Raw genomic sequence first — 14610 nt, forward strand, 5'->3', positions numbered from 1 at the left:
ACAAATATAAAACAGACTCGTGCGGAGAACGTTAGGGAGAGGTGCTGAGAACGTTTTGGGAGAACATAATAAACGCAGAATGCTAGCACTAACGCAGATGCTAGCACTAACGCAGGCTGCAGGAGAGGGAGAAGGAGGGGGAGGGGGCAAAGAAAGAAAGCGGATATACGGATGGATGTAAAATGGTTTCAGGAGTACGGTGGTATGAACCATTAAAAAGGATAAGAAGAGGGAAAAAAAGAAAGAAAAAACGTTCTTTAATAGAGTTATATATAAAAATAGATAAAAATAAAAGGATCAAATAAAAAAAGGGTTCTCAAGACTAAGACTTGTCCGCGATGGCTACTGCGATGCTTTGGAAGTCGTCGTGAGAGATAGATACTGAGACGTTTGTCTTTTTCTTTGCGTCGCCATGTAGACGGACCTCTGGCTTTCCTTGGTTGCGGATAATCTCGATGTCTTTCATTGGAGCGCCTGCACCCTTGGAAGGTAAGCCGAGGCACTTGAACACGGCTTCCTTTGCGGACCATGTGCCCGCGAAGGAGGCCTGTGGGTTTGGTTGGGCGCGGCAGTACTTGATCTCCTCGGCAGTGAAGTTGCGCTCGATGAAGGTTTCATTGTCGCAATTGATGGCTGAGATAAGCTCGACGTCGACGCCTACGGCCTTCTTGTCGTCATTTTGGGACAATAGAGTCTCGGTAAGCATGGTAGAGGCCTGTTTGGCACTCTTGGAGACATACTGGGAATCATGCTGGATGCCCTTGGCAGAGTACTTCAGTTCACCGCTCTTCTTATCGTCTTCAACACGGACCAATGGGTCTAGGTAGACCTTTTCTTCCAATTCGTCAGAGTATGGAGCATGTTCCTTGCTGACAAACAACTTGTTGTAGATCATACCGTTGTGGAAGAACTTGTATGCGGCCTTCTCTCTTTGTGTGACCTTGGAGACGTATTCGTTGTATCTAGCCTCATCAATGGAAGCATACAGGTAGTCTGGGTGAACAACAACAGCTTGAGCACCCTTTTGACCGAAACCGAAAGAAGTCACGGAAACAGCCTTGATACCGTCAGTCTTGATAGACTTGGATGGGTACAAGACATAGTCAAATTGCTCCAAGTTCTTATCAACGTTGTCAGCGTTACGGTTACCTGGGACAATACCAGAGTTCAAAATTTGGATAGCACCATTCAACATCCAGGCACCTGCAGCACCCTTTGGATGACCAGTCAAGAACTTCTGGAATACACCGATGACTGGGTTACCCTCGGATCTACCCAAATGCTTCATCATCTCATTGATAGTAGCACTTTCATTCTTATCGTTGGCCTTGGTAGAAGTACCGTGGAAAGAAGCAACGCCCAAATCATCAATGGTCAAACCATAAGTGGCCAAACTACCTCTTAGAGGAGCAATACGTGGGTCATTCTTATAGAACTCATTACCCCATTGGGCTTGAGCAGACTTCAATTGTCTTTGAGCTTCATTCTTAATCTCCAAAGTACGTTCGGCAACAAATAATTCTCTTTCAGATTCGTCGATAGCCTCGGTTTCATAGTTAATCATTTCAATCTCGTCTTCAACCCATTGCTTGATCTGCTTTTCACGAGATACCAATTGACGCTTTCTGTACTTAATATCCATCATTGGAGTTGGGAACTTCAAACCACCATGGTGCTCTCTGGCTGTGGTCAAAATACCCTTACCTGGAGCAGGAACTGATCTACCAATCTTGTCAGTGGCAGTGGCAGTCAAGGCAACGATACCGTAAATTGGAACACCCATCTTCAAAGCTAAGTCAGCATTCATAATAACTTGAATACCGGCACCTTGGGCTTCCATGAAACCACTACGGGTAGTGGTTGCAGGACGAGACATTTCGGCTGGTGTACGGCCATGTTCAAATTCTTCCAAGGTGTTAGAAGTAGCCTTCATGTTACCGAATTCATAAGAACCTTCTTCTTGGAAGTCATCATAACCACCAACAATACAAATCTTAGCCTTACCGGATAGAATAGTTTCAACACCAATATCGACAGATTCAACTGAAGTGGCACATGCACCGACTGGAGTCTTGATAGGACCAGAAGATGAGATCAACAACATATTCACCCATGCGGACATCGTGTTAATGAAAGATTCTTGAAGAATATCGTTTTGAACTGGCATATCCTTGTAACGGTCCTTGAACATACCACGTAGGGCACTAACACCACCCATACCAGAACCAGAACAGTTACCAACTTCTGAGACGTGTACGTATTTGTACATCTCAAACGGATCAGAAATACCTGAAGAAATGAAAGCTTCAACAACAGAGACCAAAACGAAAAGAGTAATTGGATCAACTTGAGAAATGATATCGTCAGAAATACCGTAAGTCTTAGCATCCCAACCGGATGGAATTTGACCAGCAACCAAACGGTCAAATTTTAGAGCCTTTGGAATGTATAGAGTAGCACCCTTCAAGATTTTGACGGAGTATTCACCGGTTTCTGGAATTTCAAAGATATCAACCTTGTCACCATGCTCGTGCTTGAATTGTTCAGCGGTTTCCTTGGAGGCTTCAAATGGTTCTAAGTCATCTTCGACAATGACTTCTTGGATCATTTGCTTCTTCTCTGGGTTGTAACCATGGAATAATTCAGGTTCAATTAATCTGATACCACTATGTTCTAAGATTTGAGTTTCGTATCTAGCCTTAACGTCCTTGTCATCAACCGGTTCGTTGGTCTTAGCATCAACCCAACCAGTGTAAGGGCGACCCTTCAAATTACCGTTATGGTATTTGATCATACCCATCATCCAGGCCATTTCAACACAACCTTCCAAAGAGAATTCACCGAAGGCTTCCATCTGCCATCTGGTTCTGGAAGAACCCCATGGACCAACTTCCGAGAAACCGGTAACAACAATAACCCTTTCCAAGTCTAATAGACCTTCCAATTCGGATTTAGCCATAGCCTTGATTTCCTTTAATGGCTTCAACTTAGGGAAGTCCATTTGAATGTTAGCTCTTGGTTGAACTTCAACTCTGGCATGAGCTTCATCGGCCTTACCACCATTAACAATCTTGTGTTCAAGAGCAGTTTCAATAGAAACGGCCTTTCTAATTTCGGAAGTTTCAGTCAATTCTCTACGCAACTTAGCAGTGAAATCCTTCAAGTCAGTCAAGTATTGTAGACCACCGTTCAAGTCAGCCATAACTGGAGCTTTTTGACACAATTCCACAATTTCTGGGATCATTAAACCAAGCAAGTTCAAAGCCATCTCCTTTTGAGAGAAAGTACGGACACCCATTTTCTCAATACCTTCAGCAATGATATTGTTAGCGGTCATTAGACCAGTACCTCTAGTCCAACCAATAACGGCACCACACACTGTAAGTTGGTTAGCCCATGACTCGGAATGCCATCTGTTGAATAAAGTTTCCAAAGACAACTTAGATTCAGAGTACAAACCATCACCACCGAAAGTACCGTGATTTGGAGACATTGGCAAGATAACTTGAGCTGGTCTAGTTTCAATAGCTCTAGCAGATTTTTGCTTCTTTATAGCACCCATCATTCTCAAAATGTTTGTCATCATAATTCTGTGAGCGAATTCGGACTTTGAGTCAATGTTTTCTAATTCAATACCATTTTCTGGAATAGCAGCAAATGGAATGAATGCATCTAGATCCCAGCCAAGACCACCATTCTTTTCGTCGTCATAGATGTAGTCAATCAAGGCTTCGACATCCTGCTTAGAACCTTGGTTGAATGGAACAACGACCAAGGTGGAACCTCTAGAACCGAACTTGGCATACATGGATTGATAGTAGTCAGTAACTTGCTTAGAGAAACGAGAAGTGGTGACAATAACCTTGGCACCACCTTGTAGTAAACCTTGCAAAACCTCGGCACCGATGGAACCTTGACCAGCACCCGTGATCAAAACGTATTTATCCTTGAAGGTAACACCATTAACAGTGGCACGCTCCAAACCATCCAAAAAGATGGAGGATAGTTGACGGTCATATTTCCAGTCACCAGATGGCGCCTTCTTTCTCAAATGCAAGAAAGGAACAGTTTCTCTTGGAATTGTAGAAGAAACGGTGGTAGAAATTTCAGATTTATTTGGCAATGAGGCAACTTCTCTTGTAGAGTCCTTATCTAGAGCATCGTCATCCATACCAGCAAGTTGGGTGGTTTGCTGGGCATCAATCTCCTTAGACTTCTTCAAGAAGTCAACCAAATCACTGTACAGTTTTTCGAATTCGGATCTTGTAGCATCAGTGACATCTTGTTGAGCAGCTTGGGCGCTGATGGCCTTGTAAACACGAGTCAAATCTTCCTGGATGGTTGGTTGGTCTTCCTTAGTCAATGGACCACCCAATGCCATCTCTTGAACGTATTGGGAGAATTTTCTGATCTTCTCTCTTGGTTCTTCAGAGTACTTGATGTTACCATTCTTATCAATGGTAGTCTTAGGACCAGTTGGCTTGGAAACATCCTTGTAAACTGGATCAACATCTAGAACTTGCTTACAGTTTTCGATCAATTGGTCACCAAGGTCCTTAACCAACTTGTAGTTATCACCCTTGGAGACATCAGTCTTGGAAATATGATATTCCATAAATTTGATCAAAGTTTGGTTGGATCTGTTCATAATGTTAATAGCTTCAGTGACGACTTCTCTGTCAATGTTCTTCAGGACACCATGAATGATTTCAAAGTATAAGGACAATAGAGATTGTCTAGCCCAGTTCCAAGAAGAATCGAATTGTCTGGCCTTCTTCCTTGAGAAAGAAGTAGAGATACCACTAACAAAGAATTCACCCAATTCGTTAGTAATGTAGTCCAATTGCTTTTGCAATTCAGCTACAGTATCCTTTTCCTTCAAGAATTTTCTCTCACCGGTACTCAAGTCCATCTTCAAATAACGAGCCAAAACTTGCAATTGTTGACGGGCAAGAACCTTGTGGTCTTTGGTAATTTCTTCAAGAGCAGCGGCGTCGATGGTAGCGCCACCGGCAGCAGCACCTCCAGCACCAGCAGAGGCACCAGCAGATGCAGCAGAAAGGTCAACGCCAGAGACTTGAGCGTATTTTTGGGTCATGGAGTCCAAGAAGGACTTGGCATCACCTTCAGAACCTAGACGAGATGCTGGTTCATTGGTCAATGCAACCAAAAGAACGGAGTCTTGTCTACCTGCAGCTAGACCCCAACGGGATTGTAAGTATTTTCTGACAGAGGTCATGTTAAAACCACCAGGCATCTTAGAAGACACAAGTCTCGACAATAGGGAAGAGGATTGCTTACCTAGAGCACCAGCAAAAGTGTCCTGGAAGGTCTCAGCAAGTTCTTCCAATGGAGTATCTTCTGGCTTTTCTGGAGTGCTACCAAACTCTTTACCCAAATCACCCAGGATTTCATTTTGAACAGTAGACTTACCACCAACAAGATCCTTAATAGTCTTGCCCATTGGAACTTGGTCCATGGTCTTCTTCAACTTATGTGCAACCAAAGCATGTAATACCAAAGAGGCCTTAACTGGCTCATCTGGAATTTCAGCAGCAGCAGCAGCTGGAGCTGGGGCAGCTGGGGCAGCGGCAACTGGTGTGGCGGCTGGTGCTGGGGCAGCTGGTGCTGCTGGAGCAGCAGGAGTAGCAGCACTCTCAGCAGGCTCTTCAGCCTCAGCTGGATCGGCAGTGTAGTAGATCTCTCTAGTGTCCTTAGAGTAACATAGCACCTGTCTTTGCAAGGACAAAGCAGCATCGTAAGATTCATACTTGTTCTTCAAAGTTCTCTGGGCCATACCGGCCAAAGTAGGAGAAGGACCAATCTCAACAACCCTCTCGGTATTGAAATCCTTCAACAACACATCCTGTGTCTCAATCCATCTCACTGGAGACGCAAACTGGTACGCCAACAACTCAGTTAACAACACATGAGCCAATTCTTGCTCAACTTCAGGCTTCATTTTTCTTAATTGATTCTTCTTTAGTTTGATATTGCCCTCAAGGGAAGGAACAAGAAAGGAAGGTTTCCAAAATATCTACTAGCCCTCTTTTATATATAATAACAAGTACCCGCCCATGAACGCCCAATTGAGCCAAAAACATCTCTAAGCCAGAAATTTTTCACATGCACCACAGAAACATCCGCACAACGGTTGTTGAACCCTTTGGCTTTTTCTCAAAAAATTTTTTGGCAGCGAATTTATTCAACGTATAATAGTGTACGGTATCACATGTATGTTTCGTATACTAGTACATCTGTACAAGTATTATAATGATGTTAATTATATACATACGTATTTATTTATATTTAGTATGGTTTGAATCTGCTCTTCTTTGAGTGTTTCTTCTTTGAGTGTTTTTTCTTTTCCTTTGGTGGTTCTTCGTCTAGGACGTTCATGGGGGTGTAGTCCCAGAACGTCGTTGGGAGAGGTTTTGCATCATCTGCACGCCATACTCTGACGTAGCCGTCCTCACCGCAGCTGTAGAGGGTGTTGTTCGCCATCAGAGTATCTCTTATCACTTCGTCGCCGTGTGCGTGTGGGATCGTGACGGCGTGTTTCAACTTCGGTTTCTCGTTTTTGAAAGGGATGATCTTCAGTTCCCCTGTGCCCTCCTGGGAGCGGCCCGTTGCAACGTAGCCAGGGTACACATCCACAACGTAGTCACAGCCCCATAGCTGTCTCACGTCTCCGAAATCTATTGGACGTGGTTCCTTCAGGTCTTCAGACTTGTCGTTTAACTCGTGGACGGCGAAGGTCTCCATATGCGAGAGAGTGTAAATTCTGCGTGGAGCTAACCAGCCACACGAATGAATTGACGCATAGTTGATAACCTGGTGAAGAGCGTCGTCCTCCTCGGCCTCCGTAAGATCGTATATATTGGTATACCCGTCTGTAGAACCGCTCATGAGTAAGTTCACGTCTGAAGGGTGGAACTTAATATCCGTGATATCGTCATGGTGCGAGTCCACGAATGACCGCACTGGACTGCTCCAGTTACGTAAGTCGTACATATGCAACTCTGCATCAACCCCTTGCAGCTCAGTTCCGTACGCCAGTGTCCCATGTCTAGACCCCAATGATAACACATTGGCACCGCCCTCATGTTCTAACGTAGCTACTTCTTTATCCTGCCTCACATCGTAAACCTTAACTTTATTGCCACTAGCTGCAGCAAACATCGACCCCGTACGGTCCTCATTGAGAATAGTTAGCGCACTCACAGATAAGTCTGCAACTTTGAACTGCCGTACAGTCTGAGTAACATCAGCCCAATCCAGTAAGTGCACGCTACCATTACTCAAACTCGTCAACAACACTTCCGATAACGGTTGTAACTTCAAACACCAATCACTACCAAACCCTTTATCACCAACAGCGGTATAACCCATCTTCAAATTCTCCTCTCTGGTAGAGCTTTTGTCCAAATATTCGAGATTTGAATTTAGAAACTCATACATAAAGTTATAAGCTCATCGACAGCTCATCGCATAGGAAAGAAAGGTCCAAAAAAAATTAAAATTAGCTTGGAAAAGAATCTTTGTGCGGATATTTCTGTGCGGATTAAACCAAAAAACAGTAAAAAAATTCCAAGAAAAAAAATAAAATGGTCTCTAGCGGGATCGAACCGCTGATCCCCGCGTTATTAGCACGGTGCCTTAACCAACTGGGCCAAGAGACCATATGTTTTAGTTAGAGGATGGAGAATTGTACACCAACCCCTGCAGTTGTTTCTCCAAACAGATGGCTAAGCCAAAGTATAAGGGTTAGTTCTCGATTAGAGTTTGACTCGGCTACAAGTTATCTTAAGTTAAGTTTTTTTGAATTATAAGTTCTTCGTAGTGTATGGCTTAGTCTTTACGGCAACAAAAAAAAGAGTGGTTATGATCTGCATAGTGCACCCCTCAAAGGTGGGGCTTATAAGCCGTTCCCCACCCACTAAAACTCCTATATTACTTACAGCCATTTCTTTTTTTTATCTATCTATATTAAATCTTATTTTAAATTGTGTTCTTAAGGCTACTCTTGGTTTTTTTTTTCTTTTTTAAGCCATACTTGATCAACGATAAGGGTTTTACGATGTTCACTACTGAGGTGATACAGGATAAAAGTATTGATTGTTGAAATACTTTATTATATATAATATTATTCTTATATTCACAGAAGTATAGTCGTATAAATTTTCGCTTTTACTCACTTTACCCTAACACTAAGCAATTGTACTTGGAATTGTGAAGGGGGTTGGCAGAAGGGGAATTGTAAGGTTATAGAAACTAGGATATAAAGAGTATTATCTATTCCCTAATAGTAATTGAAGAAGAGAATATACAGAAAGAGAACCTCTTGTGAGCAGCAAAACAAAGCACTTGATGAATACCCCCCATATTCCCAAATATGAGCCCGGATTGGTTGTTGCCGTAGGGTCTCACCAAGCTAGGATCACTAAATACTTGACCAGTGGTGGGTATGCTCAGATATACAGTACACATATTGTTCCAGCGGACAGCTTCTGTGGCTCCAATATTGCATGTCTGAAGAGAGTTATCGTTCCGGATAAGAACAGCCTCAACGTCTTGAGGGCGGAGGTGGATGCCATGAAGAGGTTGCGACATAACAAGTACATTGTCTCGTATATTGACTCTAATGCTGCCCGGTCGCAGTATATGGATGGGACATATGAAGTGTTTCTCTTAATGGAATACTGTAGTCGTGGTGGGTTGATTGATTTTATGAACTCCAGGCTGCAAAACAGGCTTACGGAACAAGAAGTGCTGATTATTTTACTACATGTCTCCCAAGGTGTTGCCGCAATGCACACTCTGCAACCACCGTTGATCCACCGTGATATCAAGATAGAGAATGTATTAATTTCAGATAATATGACCTACAAATTATGTGACTTTGGTTCTGTGTCAGGGTTTATTAGGCCTCCCAAGACCCCACAAGAGTTGTCCTATGTCCAGCATGATATCATGATGAGCACCACAGCTCAATACAGAGCACCTGAAATGTTAGACTTAACCAAGGGCTTTGCAGTAAACGACAAGTCGGACATCTGGGCCCTTGGTGTGTTTTTATACAAACTATGTTACTATACGACTCCCTTTGAACAAACCGGTGAAGCAGGTATTCTAAACGGTATGGTCGACTTTCCGCATTATCCAGTATACAGCGACCCTTTAAAGCAGTTAGTTTTATCAATGTTGGCTAAAAACCCGCTACATAGACCTAACATATTTCAGATCATCCAGACAGTATCCAATATTCTGCATATCAATTGTCCAATTCCGAACATTACCAATAACATACCAACGTATCCCACCCAAAAGGCAAATAGTATTGGTTCTAATACTGGTAACTACTATAATAACACCGCGACTAGTTCTGGTGCTACCACTCCTCATTCGATTAACCACATTTTGGCTGCATTTCAAAATGATGTAAAAACAGGGCAGAGTATTAGTAGTTTAGAGCCAATTCAAAGATCAAAGACATTACCTACAGCATATAGTTCAGAGGCAAATGATAGATCAGATATTAGTGAGTTCCTATTAAGAAAAAAGGCTTCTCTACAATCCAACTTATCATCGTTACATATTAATGAAGATGATGATGACAGTTCATCCACTTCATCTGATAATAGTATTGATGATAGCGCATCTCTGATCTCCAAAACTAGATCACTGAATGGTGTATCTCTCATTGAGAAAGCAAACGCCGAATTGAGAGCGAATGAGACTATTCTTGAGGACGCCTTATCCTCGAAACAGTTTTTTGATAGTGCACCAGTATTAGACAAGGTGAAAAGTGAGACTAAAACTAGGGATTTGGGCCTGAATAAGAAAGAAGATGTCAAATTGAAACGGAAGAGTTTGCCTATCGCGCAAACTGAAATAAAGCTTGCTGAAGGACAGCACTTGCGAAATGAATTAAATAGGGAAGACAAAAAGGAACAATTAAGAAAACGTATGATGGATGCACTCAATGCTTCAGAAGAAGTTATTAGACATACTAAAGTTAACGGTAGTAAAGAAATTATCGATGATTTAAGTGAGATAACGAGAAGCACTCCAAAAAACAAAAAAGAACCCAATAACTACACAGAGGATAAGAGATATCCAAGTGTCATCGTAAAATCCATGATTGAGACTACAGATGGGAAGGCTAAAAGGAAGGTACCCCCCAAGAAACCCCCTAAACCAGAACATTTAAAGCCCAAAGTTCCTCCAAAACCAGCATTTTTATCTTCAAAAACTTAAATAATCTTAATAACTCTTAATAAATTGCATCAAATAATTTATGATATTTTATTTCTTTTACTACATGCATATTCGTAATCTATTTAGCTATTGGTCATTTTATTTCCATCTTGTTTGATAGTGATGTTGGCTAAATATCGTGGGTGGAGATAAATCGAAAAACCAGTTCTCTATAATATCTCATGATTTGGGTTAAGGTACCTAGAAGAACCTAAATGACGTAATTTTACTCACTCACTGTCGCTCCATTCCTCAAAAGAATCTAAAATGAAATCAGTGGCTTCTTCAAATCTTTCTTCGATTGTGTTCGTTAACCCTTCGGAATCACATCTTAGGACACGCCCGAATTTTTTCCTAGGTTTCCTATTTTCATTATCACCCCAACATGAATGGCTCTGGTCGGTGAATACTAAAGAATTCTTGAAATACCAGTCACCTAGTGATTCATTTACTAGAGGTACCAGAGCCTTTAGTGGTTTTTGGCCGACAAAACTGATGACAGATTTCACTACGCTTCTGGTATCTCTATGACCCAGTAGATGGACAATACCTGACGATGCATCACCTATACCAACAAAAGCTACCTTTGTTAGTGATGGGAAGAACTTTAGATAGTTATCCCACAGATATATTAAAATTTCTTGTGCAGTTAGTACAGCAGTATAGTTCTGTTGTTCGAATAAAGACTGTGGGATATTAACATCCATAATACCATATTTTTTATCATGCGCCCATCTAATAAAGTCTGATGCAGAATCTACAACTAAAGAAGTAGAAGGATCAATGGTGCCTGATATCACGTTTCGTTTTGCCCAGATTTCTGGTGTATCATGGACTATTATGACCACAGTGTTCTCCTTGAACAGTTCGGGTGAACAGACCACAGTGTCCTGAGGGACTTCCATACTCAATAAAGGCAAAGTAACAAAACCAAAGTCTTCAGATAATTGGGTAAACTGTTCTTGACGAATAGCAGTCTGTAAAGGAAAACTTTTAGACATCATTGGAGCAGTAACAGACTTTTCAGTTGGTAAGCCCAAATTCCCATGTCTTTTGCCAAAACATTTCCAATATTTAGATTGTAAGGTGATGACTTTATCGATTATTTCGAGTGCCTCCGATTTAGGTTCTTTTAGCGGATTGGGTAATTCATCTGGAGGTTCGCCGATTAGTATTTTAGCTACACTTAGGGCGCTAATAGCAATAGCATCTAAATTGTAACCACCTTCCAGAACCACACATAGATTTCCTCTAGCTAAAGATTTCAGCATATGTGTCATATGACCATAACAGCTTGGGGTAACATGACATTGTCCAATCGTGTCACCATCAGCAGCATCAAACCCCGAAGATATTATAACAAGGTCTGGTTGGAACTCCCTTCCCATTGGCATTACCACTTGTTCGAAGGCCCACATATATTCTGCGTCCCCAACACCGCCTACTGGCCAGGTAATGTTACAGTTAAAACCTTTCCCTTTGCCTTCACCGATTTGGTCGTACTGTCCCTGAATTGTACCAGGGTAGTATTTACCCAATTCGAATCTGTGTAAAGATATATACAGGACTCTGTCATCATCGTAGAAGGCCTTCTGAGTACCGTTACCGTGGTGCACGTCCCAATCAAGGATCAAAATTCTCCGTACACTCTCTGGATAATTCTTCAAGATATTCTTTGCAGCAACCGCAACGTTGCTAAACAAACAGAAACCACCAGCGGCCTCGGGTTCCGCATGGTGACCAGGAGGTCTCACCACGGCCAGTGAGTTCTTAACACGTCCTTCTACTACTGCACGACACGCTTCAATGGCACCACCACATGGCAACCTCGCCGTCGCATAAGAATCGTTGTTGAAATACACAGAATCACCTTTCTCCGTCTCCTTCAAAAGCTCCTCACGGTTCATCTTCTCAGTCTTCTCAATAAACTCCAGATGCTCCTTCGAATGCACCTCCAGAATCTCCTCCGCAGTCGCAGCACGTATAGGAATCTTCATCATCAAGTCTCCAATGTCATCCACACCACTCAACGCAGGGTCATGTATCAACCCATTCTCAGCCAGTATCTTGTAGATACGGTATATCCTCCTGGGGTCCTCAGGGTGCGGGTCAATATACTCAAAATAAGACGTGAAAATCTTCGCATGATACCGCATACGCACATCATAACATATACCCGTCTTCAACGGAGTATAGTGCACCTTCGCCTCGCAATCAGGAACAATAACAGGCCGCTTCACCTCCTCCCGCTCCACACCTTCTTCAAGCTTCCGCTTCCCGTCACCGGTATTCTCAAGCTTCAACTCCTGCTTAGTCATTCTTTTTTCTTTGCTTATCTAGGAATTGCCTTTCTCCCTTTATCCCTTATCCGTGTATATCTCCTTGTATGTCAAGTTCAAGTTCAAAGTTCAAAGTTCAAAGTTCGAAGTTCGAAGTTCAAAGCTCTAACCTTTGTCCACATTGCCCAGAATGCTAATTTTTTTTTTTCACCTTTAAAATGGCCTTTTTCGGCCTCGAGCACAGAACACCCCGCACAACCCGAAACTGAAAAAAAAATTTTCTTCAATTTTGCGATGAGCTCTTTTTTATTGATTAAATTGCTAAGTTTATTATATTGGTCAGTACTATCTTCTAAGGCTGCGAATTATACCAGGAACATACTGGCTACATTGGGAATTTTAATAGGAAATGTCTACGCAGTTACCGCCAGTTTCGAAGAAGCAGAAGAGGGAGGCCCAGGCGCCTCGGGATGTTGGTCTTGTTCCGGAGGGTCTAGCGAATGTGTCTATTCGGTTTAAGGCTCTTGATACCGGTGAGATGTTGGGGTCTGCGCTGCGTGTGCCTGGAGGGATCACTGAGAAGCAATTGGAGGAGCTTCTGAACCAGTTGAACGGGACCTCTGACGATCCGGTGCCCTACACCTTCTCTTGTTCTGTTGAGAACAAGAAGAATGCTGTTACCACTACGCACACGGTTGATATTGTTGATAACTTGTACAGTTCGTTGTTGAAGCCTGGGTATAACAGTACTGAAGATATGATCACGCTGGAGTACCAGCCGCGTGCTGTTTTCAAGGTGAAACCCATCACCAGGAGCTCATCGGCGATTGCTGGTCACGGGGCCACGATCCTGTGTTCTGCATTTGCTCCACACACCAGCTCTCGTGTTGTCACCGGTGGTGGTGATAACACAGCCAGGATCTGGGACTGTGACACTCAGACGCCTAAGGTGACTCTCAATGGCCACCACAACTGGGTTCTCTGCGTTGCTTGGTCGCCAGATGGCGAGGTCATCGCTACGGGATCCATGGACAACACTATAAGACTGTGGGACGCGGAGTCTGGTAAGCCGCTAGGAGATGCGCTTAGGGGCCACGGGAAGTGGATCACCTCGTTGACGTGGGAGCCAATCCATCTCGTCGAGCCTGGTTCCAAACCAAGACTTGCCTCTGCTTCAAAGGATGGCACTATCAAGATTTGGGACACTAGTAGGAGAGTCTGTCTGTACACAATGGGAGGCCACACCAATTCGGTGTCCTGTGTTAAATGGGGTGGTGAGAACATCTTGTACAGTGGCTCCCACGATAAGACCGTTAGAGCTTGGGATATGAAACAAAATGGTAAGTGTATAAATATCCTGAAGTCCCATGCTCATTGGGTGAATCACTTGTCTCTATCCACAGACTACGCACTACGTGTAGGACCGTTCGATTACACCGGGGAGAAGCCTAAGACTCCTCAGGAAGCTAAGGAGAGAGCTCTTAAGAACTACGAGAAGGTTGCTAAGAAGAATGGTAAGAGCGAGGAATTAATGGTCACTGCAAGTGATGATTTCACTATGTTCCTTTGGAACCCTTCAAAGGGTACGAAACCACTTGCTAGAATGACTGGTCATCAAAAACTGGTCAACCATGTTGCCTTCAGTCCCGACGGTAGACATATAGTCTCCGCGTCCTTCGACAACTCAATTAAACTGTGGGACAGTAAGGATGGTAAGTTCTTGTCGACATTCAGAGGTCACGTTGCTAGTGTTTACCAAGTTGCTTGGTCCTCAGACTGTAGACTGTTAGTGTCCTGTTCTAAAGACACTACCTTGAAGGTTTGGGATGTTAAGACTAGAAAACTTTCTGTGGACCTACCGGGGCATCAGGATGAAGTTTTCACAGTAGACTGGAGTGTGGATGGTAAGCGAGTCTGTAGCGGTGGTAAAGATAAAATGATGAGATTATGGACTCACTGAGAACTGAAATATTTTTTTTCAAATAAAAAAAAACAAAAGAAACTACTACATTTTTAATTGCATTTTATTCTTTTTTTTATCTAACAGGAACTAAATTCTCTTCCGCACTGT

The 14610-nt window shown here is 42.9% G+C and overlaps 5 protein-coding genes across 5 annotated transcripts; 2 read left to right on the forward strand and 3 right to left on the reverse strand.

Moving 5' to 3' along the window:
• Positions 1–322: 322 nt before the first annotated feature.
• On the reverse strand, positions 323–5962 carry FAS2 (trifunctional fatty acid synthase subunit FAS2; the record flags this gene model as incomplete). Its single annotated transcript, XM_071052576.1, has 1 exon — positions 323–5962. One exon carries the CDS (start codon positions 5960–5962, stop codon positions 323–325), a length of 5640 nt encoding a protein of 1879 aa, XP_070906423.1.
• Positions 5963–6309: 347 nt separating this feature from the next.
• RNJ42_02412 (uncharacterized protein) lies at positions 6310–7461 on the reverse strand (the record flags this gene model as incomplete). Its single annotated transcript, XM_071052577.1, has 1 exon — positions 6310–7461. One exon carries the CDS (start codon positions 7459–7461, stop codon positions 6310–6312), a length of 1152 nt encoding a protein of 383 aa, XP_070906424.1.
• A 909-nt stretch (positions 7462–8370) lies between these two features.
• On the forward strand, positions 8371–10260 carry RNJ42_02413 (Actin-regulating kinase PRK1; the record flags this gene model as incomplete). Its single annotated transcript, XM_071052578.1, has 1 exon — positions 8371–10260. The coding sequence occupies one exon, from the start codon at positions 8371–8373 to the stop codon at positions 10258–10260; it is 1890 nt and encodes a 629-aa protein (XP_070906425.1).
• A 230-nt stretch (positions 10261–10490) lies between these two features.
• HDA1 (histone deacetylase HDA1) lies at positions 10491–12578 on the reverse strand (the record flags this gene model as incomplete). The annotated part of the gene is made up of 1 exon (XM_071052579.1): positions 10491–12578. The coding sequence occupies one exon, from the start codon at positions 12576–12578 to the stop codon at positions 10491–10493; it is 2088 nt and encodes a 695-aa protein (XP_070906426.1).
• Positions 12579–12948: 370 nt separating this feature from the next.
• Positions 12949–14499, forward strand: RSA4 (Rsa4p; the record flags this gene model as incomplete). The annotated part of the gene is made up of 1 exon (XM_071052580.1): positions 12949–14499. The coding sequence occupies one exon, from the start codon at positions 12949–12951 to the stop codon at positions 14497–14499; it is 1551 nt and encodes a 516-aa protein (XP_070906427.1).
• Positions 14500–14610: the final 111 nt, after the last annotated feature.

This window comes from Nakaseomyces bracarensis (genome assembly GCF_045282275.1).
Source record: "Nakaseomyces bracarensis strain CBM3 chromosome Unknown Scaff9_0, whole genome shotgun sequence".
NCBI classification, from domain to species: Eukaryota; Fungi; Ascomycota; class Saccharomycetes; order Saccharomycetales; family Saccharomycetaceae; genus Nakaseomyces; species Nakaseomyces bracarensis.